Source organism: Lissotriton vulgaris, chromosome 7 (genome assembly GCF_964263255.1).
Source record: "Lissotriton vulgaris chromosome 7, aLisVul1.2, whole genome shotgun sequence".
Taxonomy (NCBI): Eukaryota; Metazoa; Chordata; class Amphibia; order Caudata; family Salamandridae; genus Lissotriton; species Lissotriton vulgaris.
Genome location: NC_141695.1, coordinates 710552244 through 710571736, shown reverse-complemented (window position 1 = coordinate 710571736; position 19493 = coordinate 710552244). Strand labels below are relative to the sequence as shown.

The 19493-nt window shown below is 43.1% G+C and overlaps 1 protein-coding gene across 2 annotated transcripts in view; it reads right to left on the bottom strand.

The window, feature by feature from the left end:
* The window catches only part of CEP112 (centrosomal protein 112), a 2145639-nt gene that overhangs the window by 624660 nt on the left and 1501486 nt on the right, over positions 1 to 19493 (bottom strand). For both annotated transcript variants that reach the window (XM_086930940.1, XM_086930941.1), the window contains one exon: positions 16337 to 16567. In XM_086930940.1, the coding sequence (XP_086787066.1) occupies positions 16337 to 16567 (231 nt within the window). The remainder of the gene's footprint in view (positions 1 to 16336; positions 16568 to 19493) is intronic.

The window sequence follows — 19493 nt, the reverse complement described above, 5'->3', positions numbered from 1 at the left end:
TTCGCCTGTGCTTTTCCATCCTTAGCTATAGTCACGTTTTGGTACTTACCGCACATACCACTTTCTTAGTATAGGGTTTGGCCGCCCGGTAGGGCTCCATGTGTTTTTCTCTGCTACTTACCTATTTCTGAAGTATTTCTTGTGTGTATTTGATATCTCTGAGAAGGAGATTTATCAAGTAAGGTATTAGTGATGTGATAATAAATGCTACTGTATTTTGTAAACACTTCTGTGGTTCTTTCTTGTGTGATTATATTGGTAAATGCACTTCAAGTCAAGTCAAAAGTAAGTTTATTATGATTATTGGTCTTTAAACTGTATAAAAACACCATAACACAGCTAAAAATAGAATAAGTTAAAAACTCTTTCAAGGAATCATAAAACCGGCTTCTGGAACTGTTCCAAAATCATTATTTCTTTGTCTCCTGAAAAGATTTTTTACTGGTAGCGATTAATGTGAGCAAGGCCCAAATACATAATCCAAAAATTAGTGGCTGCGGTAAACAATTACAATTATCCATTTAGTCTCTATTTGTTACTCCCTAGTTCATTCTTGCATTTCCTATTCCATAAGGAATCTCTTTGCTGCTTGGATAAACTTCGCCAATGCAGTAGCAATATCAAAGAACTGCATATCAATGAGGAGCTCAATTGCTTGCATCCTTGACCTTATACCATATTTTAAAAAGACTGGCCGTAAAAACAATTGACGTAGAGTTAGCAATTTTTGACAATCCATTAAGATATGTACGCCAGTACATTTTATACCCATCCCACATGTACATTTACCATCACCATCCATTAGTATACTTTTTATTTTCCCATTTGCAAGCGTGGTGTTAATGCTTACTCTCATCTTTAACAATTCCATTCTCACCCATTGATTTGTTAGGGTGTCTAAATATGGATATTAATTATCATTCCTCCAGCTATTTAACATAAAATGTACAGACTCTTTTTGTTTCAGGTAGTCCATATCAAATTGTCTAGACTTCTTTTCCCAAGGATATCAGAAGACTCTTTTGTTCTTCAATACGTAGAGACACAGGGTCAATTTTCACCTTTAAATTGTCACAGATGGAGTGGAGTTTTTTTCTTGTTTCTTTTGCCCACTTCAATTCACTCTGTTAAATCTCCCTCATACACCAATATGACACTTTCTCCTCTTCCCCAGACCCTAGCAATTTCCAAAATCTAAATAAATGTACTTGAACCTGTATGTTCCATGCTATAAGTCTAGTTCTAACCTACTAGACTATCATTGCTGAACTGGGCAACAATAGAAGGGTTTTCAAACATTTCCCTTCCTCGCTGTCCCAGGAGCATTTCCTCCCTAAGCATAACATTTCTGCTCCATATTGCTTTTGAGGCCAGATCATAGCATTGAAGGCCTTCAACATGGGTCTATGCGACATAGCGCCATAATTACTGTTAGATTTTTCTACCCGCAAACTGACGCCGAGCCTTTTGTTTTCTGGGCCTGTAAGTCCATGCCCCAATTTAAGGCTTTACCAAACCATATTCCCAGGTATTTGTATTCATTTACAACTTCTAATTTTGTTTGCCCCAGGAACCAACTGCATTTATGGTCTCTCTTTCTGAACCACAATATTTTTGTTTTTTCTATATTTACTGTTAAGTGTTTGGATGTACGATATATATATCAAATGCATTTAATTTTCTAGGCAAACTTAGTTCTGTTTGATCGAGAATAACTAGATCATCTGTGTATAGTAAGCAGGGCAAATGCTTACCATTTACCTTTGGGCTTGCACCTCTTGTAATCATTAAAAAGGAAGGCAGATCAGCAAGGAATATTGAAAAAAGAAGAGGTGCCAAAACACAGCCCTGTCTTAGGCCGTTATTTATTGCTATCTTATGTGTCAAACCCCCTGTTATATCTTTAACAACCTGTGCCCAATTCTCATTATGCAGCTCTTGAATGACTATTAGGTCATTCGGAATATTATAACTTTTTAGCGTCTCCCAAAGACATTCTCTATCAACCAGATCAAAAGCCGCCCGGAAGTCAACCAAACAGCAGTATAATTTACCCTGCTGTTCTACCGACTTCTGAGCTAAAGCCCACAATGCAAAGCAGTGATCGAGTGTTGAGTGCCCCTCCTTAAACCCTCCTTGTTCCGCAGGGACAATCGCATGTTGCTCAACCCAGTCCGTCAGTTTGCCCAAAGAATTTTTTAGAGAACACTTTCACACCGATGTCTAGCAGATTAATTAATCTATAATTCTTTGGGTCCTTTCTGTCCCCTTTTTTGTGAAGTGCCCTGAGTACCGCTCCCCTCTATGATTTTGGGATAGTGCCTGAGACTAATACGGTGGTGAAAAACTTAGAGAAAAATTGGGGCCACCAGTTTAGCTCTGTTTTAATGACAACTGCCGGTAAGTTATCCGGCCCTGCCGCACGGGTTAGGTTTAACTTCCTGATGGTGTCCTCCACATTTTCAGTGGAGCATAGGGGATTAGCTCTTTTGCTACCCGCCACATCGGAATTCTATCCTTGCTCAACTCTGGCACGTTACTAGCCGCGTATAATTGGCTGAGGTGCTCCTCCCAGGACGCCTCCTGAACTTCACAACTCAAAGTTCCTGGGGACCGACCCGATGCATCTTGGATCAGTTTTCAGAACCCTTTAATATTTTTTGTTTCTATAGTTTCCAATCCAATACGGAGTCCCAGCATTTTTCTTTGAAGCTCCTTTTCTTGGATGTTACTAACATTTTGTATTCTTTCATCATATTTAGCAAATTGTTAAAACCCTCCAGATCATACCTTAACCTCATACTTCTTTCTTATCTCCTCAGTATCCTTTTTTCCCTACATACAGAGTCAAATCAGCCCATTTGCTTACTACCGCCACCCTGTGAAGTTTCTGCACCCTTTTCCGTCTTCTTTAAGTTAACTCCGAGGCACTGAACTACTTGGATGATTTTTTCTTCAAACTGTGGATACCTCTGGTTCCATGCTACCTCCAAGGATAGATTTTGTTGGTAACTAGCTCATTTTGTTATATATTCATCCGTTAGTTTTGTAGTCAGACGTTGTGGGTAATCCATTTGTTGCTGTAGAACTTTTTCACAGATTCTTGGGGGAGCTCTCACTATTTCACAATAGAGTGTGTGATGGTTCCTTTCTTTGCGCTTGATTACCTTAAACTTTTTTATTAGGGCAAAGTTCCATACGTGTATCAAGAAATAGTCTATGGGGATTAATTGGTTGCCTCTTCTAAATGTTTGCATTGCAGGTCTATCAAATTCTAATCTACCATTTAAACTAATTAACCCCTGTGACCCTGAAAATTTCCCTAGAGCTTCATCTTGCCTATTCATATTACAGCTGGGGAAGAGTGCCGTCATTATCTCATATGCTTTTAGAATTTCCATCAGTAAAGGATCAACTTTTTCGGGTTTTATCTTGTGATTAAAATCTTCCATAATTATTACCAAATCCTGGTCATATTTATTGCTCAGTGAATTCAAATCATCTTCAAAGAGCCCCATTTCTCTTTTATATTCTTCTTGGGAACTCCACTGTATACAAGTGCTTACCACAATCACATGTTCGATTGACCTTACAGGGCCCTGTAAGAATACCTCATTGACCAACATCCATTTACATGCAGTGTTTATCAGAGTCACCTTATTTACTGTTCTTGTAGAGATGAGGGTCATATAATCCCACCTGATGGACGACCAAATCTTGTTTTCGTAGTGGGTTTATAAAACTGGGTAAAGCCTTCCATTACGAGGGTACTGTCGCATAGCCATGTTTCCTGTAGACAAATAATATCTGCCAGCCGTGAAACATTTTTTACACAATTAATCTTTATTTGCCCTTTAAAACCATTGATGTTCCACAAAATTATTCTTAGGCTATGCGACGACCCACATTCCTAATCTATTTTGCTGAGATGGCCAGACTCATTTAATGCCCAACAGGATGACGTTAGATCACTATCTTCTATGCTCCAGTTTCCCCAGTTCTTGTCGGGCTCTTGGTTTCCACAAACTATTTTGATCTTTTCTCTTTTCCCGCATGCCTCTGCTATCAATCTTGCTTGTCTTTTCCCCAACCCTGCATGGCAATTCAAGAAGACACTATCTGCTGTTTTACACTTTCTAATTCTGCCTCTGTGATTAGTCTTATTCCATCCTTTAATATTTCTTTTTTGGCGTTTAATATTGCGGATTTAAACATCCCTGAATATACTTCAACTTTTGTCAAATCCTTGCCTTTGCTACCTGATAAAAATCCAACCTGCCTCAAGTCCTTTGATTTAATTTCACACAGACTTTGAGAAGGAAAACAAAAGTTGAGATTGATGTAAAGGAAAGATTTTCCTCAATTTTTTCCTCCCCTTCATTGTATCCAGAGGTTTGAAGTATAACCACTTTTTATCGCTTGACGCTATTACTTCAGGTCCCCTATTCCTTTTTCCACACATAGCTATTTTTACATTTGGGATATTTTACTTATTTGACTTAACGTCCTCTTTACCTGCAGTCTTCTGGTTTATTTTCTCCTCCCGTAGATGTTCCCTTTTTTCTAGCCTTTTTCCTCCCTTTCTACTTCCCAAGAGTTTTTTCGTTGGGCCCTTTTTTCTCCTGTTTCGTACCTTGGTAGCTAACTGGCTTTCTCCTTTCCTTTTTTTAGTAACTGGAGGAGAACCTCTTCTTATTGTTGTTTCGTGGGTTACATAAGATTTACCATCTTTACCCTTTGCTTTTTTATAAGCTATTTGTTTCCCTTTATGTTTCCCTTTATGCTGGGTGAAGTTGGGGGCGTGGCCAACCGCTGAACATGGCGGACGTGTCTTAGACGAGCTCTGGACCCGAGCCCTACAAAATCCTGATTTAACACGCTGCTGCATCCTATGCGCGCTTAAATTACACTCCCCAGTGACCGGGGGATGCTAGGGACCATCTGGCGCTGCGAGTACGGACCATCACCCGTGAAATCAACGGCTGCCTCTGCGGACGGAAGTTATTGGCAGGGGGCGACGGGGATCCGCGCGGGCCGCTACACCAGGAGCCGCTGCACCCGGCTAATGGCGGTGCTCCGGACACTCACCCACTTTCTGTAGTGCCGCCACGAAAGACTGCTGGACACCGCTATAAGAGGAGGACGCTGAGATGAGGAGAGAGCGGCTGGCTGGATCTCCGTGGTATCTATTGGCGGGCACTACAACTACGTGAGCCCGGGGCTGTGCGGCCTACTACGCGGGCGGAGCTTCGGTGTGGTAGACGAAAGAAGCTATGCACACAGGCCCGACCCCAAACACTGAGGGAAAAGTGCATGAGAGTGTGATCCTCACCCGGGGAAAGCGGATACACGCTGGATGCATACCTAAAACTAAAGCTTTGGCCAACCTGTGGGCGCTCTCGCCGCCATAGCCCGGGGACACATGGAGGCACAGCAGGGATATTCATTAGAAGCCTCTTTTTCTCTCCCCCGATGCGGATGCCTGGAGACACCCCAAACACCCCCTTCTGTATACAACTGCACAGGCTGGTGCACGCTGAAATACTCAGCTCCGCAAGGACACAACCCAGGAGAAATACGGCCCCCCCCGTCTCACACACAAGTGGTGGAGCCTACCCAGATCATGCTATGCCCAGTAAGTGACTTTGGTGACAATACCACTAGTATTCAGCGGCTGCGACCCAACAAGCGCTGCTGTGCGGCTGGAGTGTACCCTGCTCCCCTCTTACCCTTATAGTATTCCTGGGATATGAGGAAGGACAGCACTACCCTGACACTATGGGATGAAACAGACTGAAACAACAGGGCCAGATGGTGGTGGACCGCACGCACGATATGACAGATGATGTGGATACTACGCAGAGATCAAGCTGTGTCCCCCTACAGTGGTGCCCGCACAGATAGACAAGCTGGACCTTATTCTGCAAGGAGGGCGAGACTCCCGGAAGGCCATAGAGTCGCAGTTAGGTACTCTAACCACAGGTTTAACCCTACTGAGAGCGGATCACACGAAGGTAGCAGACAAAGTGAAAGACCACACCAAGACCTTAGCGGAGATGCTACCGCAACAGAAACAAGCGGAGGCGGATGTGAAAACCCTGCAGACTCAAGTAGCTGCCCTAATAGACCGGGTGGAGGACGCGGAAGGAAGGGCAAGGCGCAATAACATCAGAGTGATCGGCCTGCCGGAGAAAAGTGACGAGTGTGACCCCACAAGATACATGGAACAATGGTTTAAGGACAATGTAACGATGGAAGGTCTCTCCTCGCAATATTGCATTGAACGGGCACATCACATACCTACTGGCAGACTGAAACCGGGTGCCCCGCCACGTCCCCTTATTCTGAAACTGCTCAATTTCAGAGATAGAGATGAATTGTTGCAGAAGGCCACAGAGAAGGCACTGATCACCTTTGAAAACACGAGAGTCTATATCTGGACTACACCCAGACGGTCCAACGCCAGCGTTCCTCATTCCTGGATGTGAAGCGAATGCTAAGGGACCTGAATATCCAATATGCTCTCTTGTTTCCGGCACGCCTGAAGATAATACATGAACAAAAAGCCTACTTCTTCGAAAGCCCTGGGGACGTCGAGGATTGGACTGAGGTGATGGAGATGACTGCCGCAGCAGACACCGCTAGTCACCGGGCCCTGCCAAAGGATCTCAACAGCCGGCATCAATGGAGCGTAGAGGTGGACACATCCGAAGGACCTTCCAGAGTAAGCGAGTCCCCTCGCTACAGCTGCAACAATCTAAGCAAAAGGCGATCATCGCGACGGCAACCTTTACAAACGGTCCGCGAGCTGGTAACGAGACTAAATCCTCCACAGAAGAGGGATCCTCACATGGTTCGGACTCTGAATTCAGCGTAGCACTGTTCCCATCGGCTACACCCCAACTGATCACGGACTTATTTGGTTGATATACCCACGCAAGTATACATTATGATGCATTTCTAAGGCGTAACGAAGATACACTGTTGAACATGGTTACCTGCTATTTATATGCCTGTTGCAGGAGAGCACTGATAGGGCTCTGATACCGTTGTAGCTTCACAAAGCTCCCTCAAGGTCACGTACGTGCGCATGCGAGGTGCAGGAACCGCCCCCCACATGGCGAAGGCCCCTGGTTTGCAATTTTTGATTTGCTTGTTGCACTGTTACGTTGTGGTCTGGTATAGTTCTGGTCCCAGACCGTGTATTGGGAAAGTTGGGGGGAGGGCTGGTCACTTTCATGATGCAGATAACACTTTAGTCGCGTTATTACGCACCACATTTGCATCATATATATACAGATTGACACACTGCATGCGCTGGACATCTATACTATAATCACCTGGAATGTACGAGGTAGGGGCACCACACACAAACGTCATAGGATACATGCACATCTGATTCGACGCAAGGTGCAAATAGCCTGTTTACAGGAATCACACATGGTGGCCGGTGAAATAGTAAAACTTAGAAAGAAATGGAGAGGGCAGATTTTCTTCACCTCATATTCAGGCTACGCTAGAGGTTCTACGATATGGGTACGCCATGGGGTGCCCTTTGTGGCGCATGAACAAAAAATCGATAAGGAGGGCAGATATGTTTTTGTACTGGGGACACTGGACGGACAATTGGGGGTGTTAGGATCCATCTATGCGCCTAATTTTGATCAGGACAAATACTGGATACTGGGCGGGGACTACAATACGGTAGTAGATCTAACCTTAGATAGATCACATCCGCCACTACGCGGCACAGGGGTACTCAAGCAAACTGAGGCACTGGTACGTTGGATGACGGGTTGGAGACTCTGTGATGTGTGGAGGATGCGACATCAAGACCACCGGGAATATTCATTTTACTCGGCAGTGCACTCATTACACGCTAGAATAGACAGGATTATATGCTCTGATGCTATTGTAATGCAGGTGCTTCGTTCTACATACCTACCCAAAACATTCTCCGACCATACCCCATTGGAGGTTACTATCACGTGGGGCAGGGTACCTTCACCGGTCCCCACATGGCGCCTATGGCCACAGTTACTGGAAGACACGGTATTTCGCACAGATATACTACACACAATAGATCGGTACTTCACCGAAAACAGCGGCACTGCGACCAACAGATTGATAGAATGGGATGCGTTCAAGGCGGTGTTGCGGGGCACGGCGATCAGCACAACGGTGGGTGCACGACAGGCATTACATAGGTCACTGGTAGAAACTGAAACGAAGATGGGCAGATTAGAACAGCTGGCAGCGACTGATGACACACACTCGGGGGCGCTCCAGGAACTGGGGATTGTACATGCTGAACTGTTAGAATCTCTTTGAAACATAGATTACCAAGAATACACCAGACGTACACATGTAGATGCAGACAAAGCAGGCACCATGCTAGCCAGACTTCTCCGGGATACTCCTCCCTCAATAGTGATTACTGAAATCAAAAAGGTTGATGACACAAGCATATACACACAGGGAGAGATCAATGAGGCCTTCAAAACATACTATGCTTCTCTATATAGCATACCCGAGACGGCACCAGCCGAGCGAACAGACTATTTCCTATCCACCTTGACCTTCCCCACACTGACACCCATGGCACAAAAAGACCTCTCAGGGCCCATAACCCCACAGGAAATAAGGGTTGCTATGAAAGGCCTCCCTCGTAATAAGACCCCTGGTATGGATGGTCTACCCATCGAATTTTACACCACGTACGCAGATACGTTAGTACCCAAATTAGCGGACTTATACCGGACGATCTGGGAGGAAGGTGCACTACCTCTTACTACCGCGCAAGCACTGGTAATATCATTGCCCAAGCCAGGCAGAGATCACACGGACATGGCCAATTATCGCCCGCTATCGCTATTACCCACTGAATATAAAATACTGAGTGAGGTACTGGACAACAGGCTACAACCTTGTTTACACCACCTGATACATGTAGATCAGACAGGGTTCATACCAGCACGTAGCACCTCCCTGAACATTAGGAAGTTGCACCACTTGATGTCGGAGGCACCGCTGGACTTCCCACTCCCGGGGTGTCTCTCTTTAGACCTTAAGCAAGCGTTTGATTCGATCCACTGGGAATACATGTTTAGGGCGCTACCGCGCTTTGGGATACCGGAGCGTTATATAACATGGCTGAGACTGCTTTACATGAAGCCTACAGCAAGAGCAAGGACCGGTAAACACATCTAGGTCGAATATAAGATACACCAAGGGTTGAGACAGGGCTGCCCGTTATCGCCTCTGATTTTTATACTAGCACTGGAACCCTTGGCGATTGCACTGAGGCAGACCTTCCCAGATATGGGAATACCACTCAGACACACTGCCCATCTTTTTTTGGCGTATGCTGATGACATAATTATTTATCTCCGTGACCTCCATCAGCCTTTAACTCCACTCTACGACTTGTTTAAGTCCTTCGAGAGCATGTCTGGCCTGGTCGTGAATATAGCCAAATCACAGGCCTTTTTCTTTACGGATCATGCTGCCAACACAGAGGTGGACTTCGGGAACACTCCACTGCAGGTTGCCCCCACTACATTTAAATGCTTGGGTATCCAAGTGTATAGAATACATGCTGATATGTTAGAGGGAAATCTTGACAGGACTATACGATCCCTGCGATCCAGTATTGTTTTTTGGACCTCGCTGCCCTTATCCGTTATGGGGAGAGTCGCGATAGCGAAAATGGTAGTCCTACTACGCCTGCTTTATTACTTTACGAATTTGCCCCTAATATTGCCACTATCCACCTTTCAAACATTAAACACGCTACTAATAGACTTAATATGGGGCACAGGAAGTCGGCGTATTAGATTGAAGAAACTGCAAGTAGGTACTAGTATGGGAGGGCTGGGAGTCCCGGACTTCCGTGCATATTATAACGCCTGCCAATTACAATGGTTATCGTACTAGACGGCAGGTCGTAACCTCCATGAAATAAGATACACTACAACTGATTTGGAAAAAGGCGCCCTACACGCTCTCTTACTGCCCAGCTACAAACTGCGGAGAGACTTACCTACACTACTAACCACTGCATTAACGTGCTGGAAGGCGGCAACCCAATATACAAAGACACCCTCCACATATGCGAGCAATATACCTCTGCTTTGCATCCCGCTTACCGCTGGTATCCTCACTACACGTAAACTGACGCCATGGGCAGACTCTGGTGTCACAACAGTGGAGACCTCTTTAGCCACGAGCTCCTGTTGGATCATGACACGTTTGTTCACGAGACAGGCGCACCGCCACACTTATTTTTAACCCACGCTGCTCTCCTACAGTACAATAAAAAATATTGGGCACAGCAGGGCCAGGAACCCGACCAAAATGAATTGGTGAAGATAGTACATTATATGGGGAGAGGGCGGCACCTGATCCGCTGGATATATCATGGGATTAGCAGTAGAACCCATACCAGGATGAGCTTAGATTCATTGCATGCTGTTTGGGGGGAGGAGATAGGTAGGGAACTATCGGACAATGAGTGGGCGAAGGTTCTGGAGCATCCCAAAAAGGTTTCCCGAAACTCGAGATTCAAGTTCATACAAACCATGATGCTACACCGAGCCTATCTGGCTCCTGATCGGCTAGATAAAATGTTCCCCCGAACACAACATTTATGCCCACGATGCCATATCCCAGGAGCGGGATTATTACATATGCTATGGACATGCCCCTCCCTATTAGACTACTGGGTCAGGATTAGAGAGCTACTGGGAACAGTGACGCACCTTACTAAGCACAATACAGTGGAGGAATGCCTGCTGGGCTTACACAAACACAGATCAAAGCACAAGGTACAATTTCGCTTCATCGACCTGGCGTTACTCCTGGCTAGTAGGAATATTACGATGCGCTGGAAATCCAGCAGGCCCCTGCGATACACAAATGGCACGCGGAAATGATAAAATGGGGTAGTGCAGAAGGTGCAGCGCTGCGCAGAGAAGAGGCGAAAGGATTACGTAAAACACCGAAAGCCCTAGAATGGAAGGCTATGTTAGAGGCGCTCAGATCGGAGGAACCTGATGTGTTAATTTGATGATTACAATATATGTGTAGTAAATATTGCAAATTGCCCACACCTGACTATCCAACGGAGTATGTAACTGTGTTATGCAGCTGTATGTAACTCAACTTACTTGGACTGCAAATGTACAGATACGGATTTTGCTATTGAAATGTGACCACAGTTATTGGGGGTGGGGGGAGGTTTGTACGGGGGTATTTCTTTATGGTTACCCGTCATGGACCGCTGATATGTACTTCATTGACGTAATTGTAGAACCAATCATATTGCTGACATGTGATGTACTTATATGACCATTTTACAAGACTATGAACGGAAATTAAAAATCAATAAAATATGTTTAAAAAGAAATGCTGGGTGAAGTTTCTTGGGGGATATCTAGATTTTTGCCACCTATAACACCACTGATCACTTTTTCTCCTAATTAGCATTGGGTATCTCGAGATGTACACATCCTGGTCATTATACATTTGATCTAATTCTCCAGTATCCCCTTGGGTGGAACTATCCAGCACTGGTCTAACCACTGACGGCATTAGGCCCCTAATGCCCTGTAATTCACACACAGTGTGCCTTAGACTCGTCTCTTGGGCTTTTAGTATGGTATTATTTGAAAGCGTGACCTCTAACAGGCCTTGCAGAATCTTTTGCATCATTAGAATCAAGTCCAGCATTGATGCCGAAGGTGTTGGTGACAAATCCAAGTTCCCAGTGCTAATGCTATTGCGCAACATATCTTCCAGTGACTTGGGACCTTGGCTCGCCCATTGATCCAGATTCTTCTCTACATTTGATCTTTCATCCAAGTCTGAGGTATCCTTATGAACTTGCTGCTCTTTTGAGATACTCTCATCATATTCCATGTCTACAGTGCCAAGTTCCGAAAAAATCCTTGGCGATGAACAAAGTCTTGGTTCCAAATTAATGTTTATTTGGCTTAAGTTGCAATGGTAAGGGAATGAATCTTCCATGCTTTGGGCGCTTTGGTCATTTATTTCTTGGATGAGAATTTGGTCCTTCTCCAATTCTTGGATTTGTTTGGGCATGGGTTTCCTGGTGAAGTGTGTTCCCACAAAGTCTTTTATGATTTAGAAACAGAGCTCCCCCTTTCATACTTGCATGCAATGTATTTGGCGTCTGTTTCTTTTTCCTCTTCGTTGCTTTATTTGACCCTTCATAACGGTGTGCACCTGTTACAACGCATTTTTTACAACGCACTACTGTTACAACGCATCCATTACAACGCGGATACTGTTACAACTCATGTTTTTACAATACATTTTTTTACAACGCAGGTACCTTTACAACGCATACCATTACAACGTAAGTATTGGTAAGTATATAGTTATTTTTTAAATGTTATATGTTTGGGGTAAAGGGGTATTTTTAGGGGTTAGGGTCAGTGTTGGGTTTTTGGGTAAAGGGGTATTTTTAGGGTTTAGGGTCAGTTTTCAGTTTTTGGGTAAAGGGGTATTTTTAGGGTTCAGGGTCAGTTTTCAGTTTTTGGGTAAAGGGGTATTTTTAGGGTTTCGGGTCAGTTTTCAGTTTTTGGGTAAAGGGGTATTTTTAGGGTTCAGGGTCAGTTTTCAGTTTTTGGGTAAAGGGGTATTTTTAGGGTTCAGGGTCAGTTTTCAGTTTTTGGGTAAAGGGGTATTTTTAGGGTTCAGGGTCAGTTTTCAGTTTTTGGGTAAAGGGGTATTTTTAGGGTTCAGGGTCAGTTTTCAGTTTTTGGGTAAAGGGGTATTTTTAGGGTTCAGGGTCAGTTTTCAGTTTTTGGGTAAAGGGGTATTTTTAGGGTTCAGGGTCAGTTTTCAGTTTTTGGGTAAAGGGGTATTTTTAGGGTTCAGGGTCAGTTTTCAGTTTTTGGGTAAAGGGGTATTTTTAGGGTTCAGGGTCAGTTTTCAGTTTTTGGGTAAAGGGGTATTTTTAGGGTTCAGGGTCAGTTTTCAGTTTTTGGGTAAAGGGGTATTTTTAGGGTTCAGGGTCAGTTTTCAGTTTTTGGGTAAAGGGGTATTTTTAGGGTTCAGGGTCAGTTTTCAGTTTTTGGGTAAAGGGGTATTTTTAGGGTTCTGGGTCAGTTTTCAGTTTTTGGGGTACAGGGTAAAAATAAATTAATTTTAATTTTAAATTAAATTATTAATAGTAAATAAATTAAATTAAATTACATTGCATTATTTTTGGGGTTTAGGGCCAGTTTTGAGTTTTTGGGGTACAGGGGTACAGGGTAAAAATAAAGTTATATTTTTTTGTAATTTTCAATAATTAATTTAAATTATATTTCATAAAATTACTTTAATTTATTTTTGGGGTTTAGGGTCAGTTTTCAGTTTCTGGGGTACAGAGGTACATGGTAAAAATAATGTAATATTAATTTAAATTTAAAATAATTAACGGAAATTAAATTATTGTAAATTACATTAAATTATATTTTTAAAATTAAGTTACTATTATATTATTAATATTAACATATACTTACCAATACTTACGTTGTAATGGTCTGCGTTGTAAAGGTACCTGCGTTGTAAAAAAATGCGTTGTAAATACATGCGTTGTTACAGTATCCGCGTTGTAAAAACCGCGTTGTAACGGTATGCGGAGTAAAAGTCCGCGTTGTAACATCATATATCCTTCATAACACTCTCATCCTTCTCTTCCATACTCTCCACTAGAGTTCTAGTTAACTCGCTTATATCCTAGTTTGTGATTAAAGAGTCTTTACTTATTTTACCTATTTTATGCTTTTTGGGTGCCATTTAGAGTGCACTGATATCAACTTAGTTTTAGACACGAAATTCAAAAGAAAAAAATGGCCTCGATAGTGTTGATGGAAGCCTGAGGAAAGTTCTCAATCAGTCCAAACTGTAGAGGCTCGGTCTCCGCACCTACACGCAATTACTTTTCACTACTACTTAGCAAATCCAGCACTGTATCCACTTACTAGGACCAGACTAACACAACCCAGCCCTCTGTTATAGATAAACGATTTTTTTTGTCAATTTATCACCAATTAATCCACAGCCTCACTTACCTCTGCTGTGACTTAAAGTGGTGCATCGGGCTTGCCATGAGAATAACCTCCGGACCAACAAGATTAACTTCTTGACCCTGCTCAGGTTAATTTCCCTCATTCAAGTCTCTTTGCCCCCACTGGGGGCTCCCGCAGGTTTCTTGCAGGTTTATTAGCAGGTTTGTTGGCCATACAACAGGAATTTAACTGAGCTCTTGTCCCCTCCCCGCATTCTGCTCGCCACGTTATGCACCTTACGAGCACCTTGCTCCGGGCTCCGTGTTCAAAGCTCCGAACCGCGGGCTCAGGAATCTGGACATGACGCACGTAGCATTGCGTTGCACGTCGTCGTGAGGCTGCTCGGAACCCGGAACCACAAGTCACACATGCTTCAAACCCTCCTGAATAGGTCTTGGCTGCTCTTCACAGCTACCCCTTGAGAGCTTTGGTTTTCCGAGACCTAAACACTATCAATAAGGGTTTCCTGGACTCAGTCCGTAGGTGGACACTATATACTGTGTCAGCCCCCTACAGAGTCCCACTCAACTGCAACCTGCAATCTGCTCCAGTAAGCCGCTGCCGACACCAAAAGGCACCCCTGCACCCGTCCGCCTTGGTGAAGAGGACCAAAGGTGTCCCTATGTCCCCAAGCATCACAACTTACCTCTCCAGATGTTGGTTACTTTTGACTGGCCTCCTAGCCGGCAGCCTTTTTCTGATTTGGCTTATCTCCATTACTTAACATTGGATACCCAATGCTGTGTTGTCACCCTGCATCTGGCTGCCCCTGTGCCGCTGTTGATGTAGTGCTAGTGCTAGTGCTGCCTTGGAACCTGCCCAGTGCTCGCTTCAAATACCAAAGACTGGAACCCAAGCCGCCACTACTTACCTGTTAGCAGCATTTGTCTGATTGCCCCTTTCTTCATTGATTCGTATTGCACGCCCACCTTGAAATTGCACCCAGCATCCCCTGAGAGACTGGTAGTGTAGTATTGGTGCTGGTTGAACCTTGCCCATTACTGACCTTAACTCTCGAAGACTGGTTACGTAAGTGGATGTTACCTGTTGGTATGCTAAATGTTTTCTTCCTCCCACAGTGTCCATTTTTGATATTGAAAAGTCTTTCTATTACATAAAGTATTTACCTGTGACAACGTTCTGTGGTTCTGAACAAAAAACATGACCGAGCATTATTTTTATGAATTAGTCTCGGATTTATTCATTGAGAGTGTGATTGCTACTGTGTGTACAAAACATGCTTAGCACTGTCCTCTGATAAGCCAAACTGCTCGCCCACACTACCAAAAAAGAGAACATTAGCATTGTCTACTTTAGCCTCTGTAAAGCCTCTGGAGATCCATTGGACGTTTTGCACATTATACCTCTTTTTGGTATAGTATATAGAGCCAGCTTCCTACACACTGAGTTTAGACCGGCAGGAAAGTTCTTTGCATCAGCTGCAAATGATACATAATCCAGCAACACACATGGTCATTGGTCTATTAAAAAGACCCTGCATGTAATGCCTGCTGGCCTCACTGCATTGGTTCCCAATTAAATAACCTATTGTGGTTAAGGTTATGTGTAATGTTTATAGCGTGGGCACTAATCCAAAACTACCTTAATTACCCGTTTAAATGATATGGGCCCACTGGTGCATGAAGTGGTCTCAGTTGAGATACCCACTCAACAGTGAAAACAACTGCTTTGTACTGTTTTTTCAGGAGCTATCTTTGCGTCGAGCATGGACTATATGAATATGCATCATAAAGTTCCAATTGCCCATGTAATCCATCTGCATTAAAAGCCGAAAGAACATTAGCAAAACAATCAATGCTACTGCCATTCTACCCTTAAATTGATTAACTCCATTGCCTGCAAAATTGATATGTTAGCAAATCTTGAGGACAAGGATGTAGAAACCATACTCCCATGGGCTGCAATGAGACCAGACTTATAGGCTATCCAGATAAACTTACACAAATTAATCATAAAGCGAATATATAATAAAACACTCGCTGGTTATAGTGGAAACCTGAAAGGAATCTGGCTCCAGTCTTGGACAAGGCTAAAAAAAGATCAGAAAAATCCTGGTTCCAACACGTCTCTAACAAGCAATACAATTTCCAGAAAAACTATAAAAAAAGTAATGTCTATGTACCTCCACCCAACTCCTACTGGATTCCTTTCACATACCCCTTTTGCCAACAAGCTTCCTTCTAAATCTAGATCCCATAAACCCGAACATGACCAGAGACTCCTTGGCTCTCTACCTTCTCGCAGATCGTTTCCATGTCAGCCGAATGAACCCTTTGCAAGTCTATTTTCATCTTCTCCAAGTCGTTCCGAAGTTTGCAGACCACATTCTCATGATCCCGGGCCGCCTTTTGCTTCTCCTCTTCTCGCATCTGCCCCAGCTCCATCAGCTGCTGTTTGCGTTGGGTGTTCACTTGGACCAGTTCTTCTCGTAATTTACGGACTTGTGCTTCCAGGTCACAGATCGTCTTCAGGAAAAGAGAAAAGAGAATATGGTCTTGAAGTAACATTCTCACTGTGCATCTGGAAACTTACAGACCAGTGTTTTGGGCAAAAGCAATTTTTTTTATATTAAACGTACAGGGAGAGTATGAGATACCTTACTTTACTGAAAGAGGTGTATTAAGTGATTAGTGTGGTTACTGCAAGGCTCACGCAAATGAAATCTGTTGTGCTCCCAATCTCGGTCTTGTCGCCCACTCTTTCACCCTACCCTGGTTGCTATGGTGGTGACTGAGATAACACTGTAGATTACTTAGAATTCGTAAGGGCATTTTCAAGTTAATAGTTGTTATAATAAACAAACAGCGATATAAACATTAATAGTTATATTACAAACTTATGAGACTCAAAGAGTGAATACTACAGTTTGATATGACAATATCCAAGTTAATTTTTTGAATTATATCATCAAAGCCACATCGTCCACTTTTTTCCTTTAAAATGTAGCGTTCTGAGTTATCCTTTTTTTTTTAAAACAACTTTTTAACAGGGAATATAGACCCCCACAACTCTATTTCCTACATTTGCTTGGGATGAGAAGATATTCTGGGCAATTGCTGAAAAAGAACATTACCTTCACAAAAAGTCGCATTATCTGTGATGTAAATGTTGTTCGTGATAACACTTTCCACAGTTAGTTAAGTGGTTTGGAAGCATTATTTCTTTCTCTCTGACCGAATGACAATATTGATCTTGCATAGTTCAAAGGATATCCCTTCACAAAACAAGTATTTATGCTCTTTGAAGGCTCTTAGATTTCTGTTCTTTAAAAAGTGAGTTTCGGTTTTAAAATTAGATCACACCAAACTGGGGAGAATTAAAACATTTTGGGAAGCACTGGGAAAGGGCAAATGTATCAAACTTAAGTGAAGATATACGGATTTAAGGAGTGTGCAAGAATTATCAAATGCTTTATTGCCTTTGGAAGCTTCACAAATTAGTAACACGAATCAACCCGGTAGCTAATTTTATTATGTTTTAGAGACGGCCCACTAAAGCATATGTTATATGACTGTTGACTGGTCTCTGAATTAAACTATGTGAAACAATATCAGAAATCTTAAAAATTGCTGATAGTATTTCCTATAACTTAATTATTTTGAAATCATATGTTTTATCTGTCCAATTTCCAATACCTCCAATGAGGTTTTTTGATTTTCTGGTGTCCGCTACAATCATAACAATTGCAAGTATAACTCGAAAGGGGCTAAACCATTGTATGTGCATTTTTGGGCGGTCTGGATTACATCTACCTGTAAAGGTGCTAGTCTTTCTCTTAATGAACATCATAAATCATCTCTAACTTACCAATTGTTCTGGGAAACTGTAGATGTGTATACTGAAAACCTATTGATAGATACTATATACTGTTGACACTAATATGCTTTAACTGCAATTTGTTTAATTGTTGGCATCACATATATTATTTATATGCAAATGTTTAATTACATATTATGCAGCTAATATTTTATTATCTTTTTTTATTTTCTTAGAATCAGACTGATTCGGTGATGCAAAAGTTATTTACCTTTGGTAACACTCTTTCTGGTTGCTACTCTATCTGCAGATTTCTCGCGTTGTGAATACATTAAGTCAGAGGAATGGAGCCGGAGATTTTTTCACCATTCCCTCGCGTGCCGGTTTGTGGAGTCATGCAACTCTGCATCGGGTCCATGCTGCCCGGGTAATTGTGTCAGGGCCACATATAACCTCCAACTCCACCCATCGAGATCAGTTTTTTCGGATATCCGTCCACACCATCAGACGTGGAAGGTTCATTAATCAAATTTTACAGATTACAGATTTATAGCTGTGGCTTTTTAAGTTGGAGAAAATAAAAGAGTCAGTTCTACAGAACTGGTAGGAGTGCGGGTCGGTAAGAAATCAGTAATGGCTGATAAGATAACTATAACAAGACTGATAAGGCCGACAAATAACCTCTAACTGTGGCCACAACAAGGTGTTTCTGGGCTAATAATTGGGAGAAAATAAGGACTTCAGATAACTGCGCTTGCAGGGGCTGAATATGACTAGAGGAACACCACACAACAACCTTTTCCCAATCTCCAGCATTTGGTGGCAGGACAGCTGGCTGCCAGAATAATATTTACTACCTCTGGAGGAAGATAAAATGTAATTAACTGTTGATACGCGATCTCCAAGCATGAGGTGTAAGTTGAATAAGCTCTGGAGTATGACCCGGCCCTGCTGCTAACACAGAACGTCCTCCCAAAGAGGCAGTGAGATAGGGGGACAGACGATCATGGCCAGCAGTTCCGGGTACAACACTCTTGTGGCTCAATCTGCAGCCACTAGCTGCCTATTGCACAGGGCCTGGTAGTTCCTGATCATCTGCAGAACTGAGGCAAAGGTGAAAATGCATACCGGATTTCTGAGCTCCAATCAAATGGAAAAGCATCCCTGAGGGAGAATTATCTTTGGAACTTTAATGCGCTAAAATGTGGACATTGCTCCTTCTCAAAGGTAACAAAAAGATAGAGCAACAGTTCTCACCATTACTGGAAGATTCACTGCACCACCGCAGCAGTCATTTGTGAACCACTAGTTAATGCCAGCCTAGTTTGTCCACCCTGGCACTGAAAGGTCTTGCCAGGTGATGCCCGACCAGGGAGATGCCCTGAAGATTTAGCCAGTTCCAGAGGTGAAGGGCTGTTGGCACAGGACCCATGACTCCACTCCACCCTGCTTGTTCACTTCCAGTGTGACATGGCAATGGTATTTTCCATGAGAACTGCACCAGTTTCCCCTTGATGGATGAGAGGAAGGCTTTCAGTACCAGCGAATTGCCCAAGGTTGATGTGGAGGCAGGATTCTACTAAGACTAGAGTCTTCTGATTTCCACCTCTCTCATATGACCTCCCCAAGCCAGTA